The 5507-nt window shown below is 38.7% G+C and overlaps 1 protein-coding gene across 1 annotated transcript in view; it reads left to right on the plus strand.

Moving 5' to 3' along the window:
- Positions 1–1207: 1207 nt before the first annotated feature.
- The window catches only part of LOC122086716 (protein CHROMATIN REMODELING 4-like), a 20281-nt gene continuing 15981 nt past the window's right edge, over positions 1208–5507 (plus strand). The window contains exon 1 of the mRNA XM_042655700.1: positions 1208–2305. Coding sequence (XP_042511634.1) covers positions 1208–2305 — 1098 coding nt within the window. The remainder of the gene's footprint in view (positions 2306–5507) is intronic.

The raw sequence follows: 5507 nt of genomic DNA on the forward strand, positions 1-5507 counted from the left end.
TTGTTTTCACAAATACTGTTGGACTGGGTTATTTGTTGTAGGAAGTAGGATTCACCACACTATTTCTACTAGTAATGGGATTCAGAGAATGACGAGAAAAGAAATTAAAAGAGAGAATACAACTCATTCTCTTTCTGTGAGTGTGAAGTGCAGTATGAAAATTGGGGAGTAGGAGGCTGATGCAGATTTATCACCAAAATGGGCTTGTTTTCTTAGGAATAAGTCTATGGTTGGGTTGTATGCATGTTGGGCCTTTGGTCCAAGGGTTTTTTAATGTAATAGGCTACTTTAATAGTTTAATGAGCCTAAACCATGGTAATAGGTCTAGTAGTGGTTTGGTTCATTAGTTGAACCAGTCATGGGGTCAATAAGTGTTTAGAAGGTACTTTTACTTTTACTTTTACTTTTACTTTTACCTTTTTACTTTTCTAGAAAAGGGGGAGGGGAATCAACTCACTTTTGTAAGTAATGGTGGGTGAAGACTTTCCCATACCAACTTTAAGAGGTGATGATTTTTCCACCTTTGGTAGTTGGGGGATGAAGACTTTTCCACCTTTGGTAGGTGGGGGATGAAGATTTTTCCACCTTTGGTAGTTGGGGGATGAAGACTTTTCCACCTTTGGTAGGTGGGGGATGAAGATTTTTCCACCTTTGGTAGGTGGGGGATGAAGACTTTTCCACCTTTGGTAGTTGGGGGATGACTTTTCCATTGTAACTTTAAGAGGTGAGGAATTTTCTACTTTTGGTAGTTGGTAGGTGAAGACTTTTCCAACTTTAGTAGTTGGAAGGTGAAGACTTTCCTACCCCAACTTTAATAAGTGAAGACTTTCTACTATTGTTAGTTGGAAGTTGGGTATGTAATGTTTTGTTGAGTTGGTCCTATAAATAGGGATCAATTGTAAGCATTCAAGGACAACTCAGAATTTAAAACAAAGTTTGCTTATGCAATTCTCTTCTTGTGTTTGATCAAGAAATCCCTTGTGTTTGATCAAGGTAGGTTGGTGTTTGATCCAGTCGATCCACCTTGCGGTGTGAAGCCCGGGTGTTATATTATTGTTTATTGTTCCATCTTTTTTTCATCTTTCAACAAGTTTTAGCAATATCCTATTCTCCATATCTAGAATTCCCTATTCTCTGAGAAAAGATCCTACCCTGGTACTGTTTTGAGCTTCCTCAATTTCAGTATTACATCAATTGGTATCAGAGCATGGCAGAGAATGAGTCACAGTGGCCGCTAGATCCACCTGATCCGATGACAAGGGTGATTGAGATGCTTCAACAGCTCTCTACTGGACAGAAGATCATAAGTGCGAGGTTGCAATCACTTGAGAATCAAAGGACTACTCCAATACAAGGTAGCAATGTACCATTCGAAAGGGAGGACAGGTATCAACTACAATCTGCTGTGCATCGTCAACATAGGAGAAGTGCTGAAAGGGCACAACAAAGAACCCCTACAGCACCACCTACCTTCGAGGAGCATATAAGATCTTATTTCAATGGTGATCTTGAAGCACCTTGTCGACGTGCTGATGAATCACAGAAGGTCAAGCTTGAATTAAAGGAGTTCAGCGACAAGCATGATTCCCAGGTATTTTTTGATTGGTTGGTTACTTTAGATAACTACTTTGACCGGTTTGAATTATCTGAGTCGCACAAAATGAGCCTAGTGCGTACTAAGCTAGTTGGGTCAGCCCGCGAGTGGTGGAGAACCAAAGAAAGGGATCTAAAAGATCATGGTAGATCTCCCATTACTTGGGAAGAAATGAAGTACGAGTTGGCGGGCATGTGCCTATCCAAACATGAACGAAGAATGTACTTCCCTCCACCCGAGTCCCCTTTAAAGTCTTCTTTAGATTTCCAAAAACCACCCACTGGTGACAAGAGCATGAAAGAATTAACAGACCACATGGCCATTCTTGTACAATATGCAAAGGAGCAACATGAGAAGACACCTCCCATCACCGAACCAAAGTCAGAAGTTGAGGTTAGTGTGGAAGAAATTCCAGCAATTTCTACTGGCAAAGACGGGTTAGACAATGATGATCCCATCACTAAGACTCATGTGGAAGAAATCGACATTGAAGACATTGTTCTTGAAAAGTTGGAGCTTATGCCTCAAGTCTTTGCCAAGGAGATTACCAATGTTGAGGACTCTATAAATTCAACATTTACAACCTATATTGATTCAGAGGATGATCATGTAGAGTTCATTATGCCACCATGGTTCTTTGAAGAGAGAACTCCACACGTTGAAGACTTTATCCCCAATGTTCCTACATCACCCGAGTTTTGTTTGGGAATGGTCAAAGCTGCTACTCACATGTGGTTTCCCCCTCATCACTACAAAATTCGAGGACGAATTTTTTCAAGCTGGGGAGAGTTGATGCAGATTTATCACCAAAATGGACTTGTTTTCTTAGGAATAAGCCTATGGTTGGGTTGTATGCATGTTGGGCCTTTAGTCTAAGGGTTTTTTTAATGTAATAGGCAACTTCAATAGTTTAATGAGTCTAAACCATGGTAATAGGTATGCATACGGGATTAGTTACTCTGGTTTACATGTTTTGGTCTAGCAGTGGTTTGGTTCATTAGTTGAACCAGTCATGGGGTCAATAAATGTTTAGAAGGTACTTTTACTTTTACTTTTACTTTTTACTTTTCTAAAAAGGGGGAGGAGAATCAACTCACTTTTGTAAGTAATGGTGGGGTGAAGACTTTCCCATACCAACTTTAAGAGGTGATGATTTTTCCACCTTTGGTAGTTGGGGGATGAAGACTTTTCCACCTTTGGTAGTTGGGGGATGAAGACTTTTCCACCTTTGGTAGTTGGGGGATGACTTTTCCATTGTAACTTTAAGAGGTGAGGATTTTTCTACTTTTGGTAGTTGGTAGGTGAAGACTTTTCCAACTTTAGTAGTTGGAAGGTGAAGACTTTCCTACCCCAACTTTAATAAGTGAAGACTTTCTACTATTGTTAGTTGGAAGTTGGGTATGTAATGTTTTGTTGAGTTGGTCCTATAAATAGGGATCAATTGTAAGCATTCAAGAACAACTCAGAATTTGAAATCAAAGTTTGCTTATGCAACTCTCTTCTTGTGTTTGATCAAGAAATCCCTTGTGTTTGATCAAGGTAGGTTGGTGTTTGATCCAGTCGATCCACCTTGCGGTGTGAAGCCCGGGTGTTATATTATTGTTTATTGTTCCATCTTTTTTATCTTTCAACAAGTTTTAGCAATATCCTATTCTCCATATCTAGAATTCCCTATTCTCTGAGAAAAGATCCTACCCTGGTACTGTTTTGAGCTTCCTCAATTTCAGTATTACATCAGAGGCAGGAGATTTTCAATTATTTCAATGAGCATGAGAATTGGAGAGGGACGACCCAATCAGAGTTCAGATGGGTACCAGGAATGGATAGGAAATGTCAATCTGGAAGAATGACACATTGGGGGGGGGGTTCTCAGCTCTTACTTGACCAACTGTAGGCTTTTCAATCCTTGAATAAAGGCCTTACAGGAGTTTCATACCTGGGAAGACGGATGTAGCAATCAGTTGTAGAGAAATCAGTTTATTGATTGGCTATCCTGGATTACATCACTTTTGTCTATTTTTACAATATACTGGTTTTGAATTAGGCTTCGTCTTACATTGATTTCATCTTCGGGTGGAATGTAGTCAGGACTGCAATTACTATAACTTCAGCTTGAGTTGAAAATGACGCCTATAGCTTACCACAACAAAAGAGTTTAATCAGGAGCAAGAATCTCTATCTATGAAAGAAGCCTTGCAATGCATTTAAGTGATTGTTCAATATTATTTTTCGTACGAGAGACTCCTACTTGTGTAACTTCTACAGGAGCCTAGAGTTGAGGAACCTGTGCAAGTCAGAAGATTATTGGAGTGATGTTTTATGGACAACCTGGAACCGGGAAATCCTAACAGAGAGGGAGATCCATCCCCGCTAAAAAATGAGGATTATTTCATTTAACTTGTGAGGTCTGGACGATTCCTGACTTCATGACCGTGTCGACAATATTTAAATGGATAGTTTTGAGATTATTTTCTTAAAGAAACAAAAATTAGTAGATCTGGATCTTGAGATGGTTGGCTGTACCTAGGGTTCCAATTTAATGAATCTTGGACCTGCCTGCTGAAGAAAATATCGGGGGTTGCTCCATCTTTTGGGGCAGTTTGCAGCCCTCGTAGTGTTAATGAAAAGTTGAATTATTGGACGAGCTCACTGCTATCAGATATTGGAAGGGTGATTTATATTCAAAGGGTTTCCAAGAAGAAAGGAGGGGCTCAGTAAAATTTCTAGTCCCTACCCTTCAGATTGGGGATTAATTGGTTGGAAGTAAGGTATTCTAAGACATGATTCAGTTCTGGTGAAATAATGCTTTGGCGAGAGGTTGGGCTGGCTATAGATTTTACATGAACTAAAGGGGAACCTAAGAGGTGGTGCACACAATTTATACAGAATTTCTGATGATTTTGGAAAGAGTAAGAAAGACTTGATATTTTCTGTTTCAGTCTTAGTTCACAAGAAGTAGAGTTATCAGAAGATGAAATCGCTTAAAGAGGAGCTTTGTGGGCATTTTTGATATGAATGGCTCCCTCCCCCAGGTTTAAAAATAATCTTCACCAACTGGCATTTCGAATCTCATCTCAAATGCAAATATTTTGTGGAGGTACACTCCGGTCTCTGGGGCCACTAGAGATATTTGGGACGAAAGCAAGAATCAGATCTTCAAGTATAAATTTTGAATGGGCACCGTATGATTGTGATTATAGTACAGATGGAAATGAGATGGTTAAAGCAACAGGAGATTTCCTCAGGCCTCTCAATGGCTGGTCGTTACTCCTAGTCGATTGGCATAGTCATATGGCCAGTATGTTTTTGTAGAACAATACTCTGATCGTTCTCTACCTGTACGCCCTCTTATTCTTTCTAACAAAAAATCTCTTTGCCATAAGAAAAGAAAAAGAAATGATAAGTAAAGAATGTAAAAAACTATCGAAAATAAATAAACTTTTGAACTATGAGACGTTTTAAAATCTCAGAACTTGACACACTAAGCCAATTTGATGAAATACTCTGTAAGTGAGAAATAAATTGCATGCTATCTATGTGGTGGTCATGACTGTATCAAATTATGTTGATACAATGTGATCTTGTGCCTGATAGGTACTTAAATGAATGGACTTTTTGAATGTCAGCTAAAGGGGAGGGTTTTTAGTTAAGTTGTGACATGGAAATCTTAGGCCCGTGGAGGAAATGGTTAACTTTAACCTTGGATTTATTTATTTATGTATTTTATTTTATTTTATTTTATTTTTTTATATCATTCCAACTGGCCTACAAATTCGAATAGTCTTGCATCTCATGTTGAGTATTATGGGCTGGTCTAGTTTTTTTATGTGGCAGATGAGCATATAATTTCTTTCAAGAAAATAAAAATAATTCCCATCTGAAAACAATGAATAAATTTCTTGAAAATGTTAAG

The sequence above is a fragment of the Macadamia integrifolia genome, chromosome 8 (assembly GCF_013358625.1).
Source record: "Macadamia integrifolia cultivar HAES 741 chromosome 8, SCU_Mint_v3, whole genome shotgun sequence".
NCBI classification, from domain to species: domain Eukaryota; kingdom Viridiplantae; phylum Streptophyta; class Magnoliopsida; order Proteales; family Proteaceae; genus Macadamia; species Macadamia integrifolia.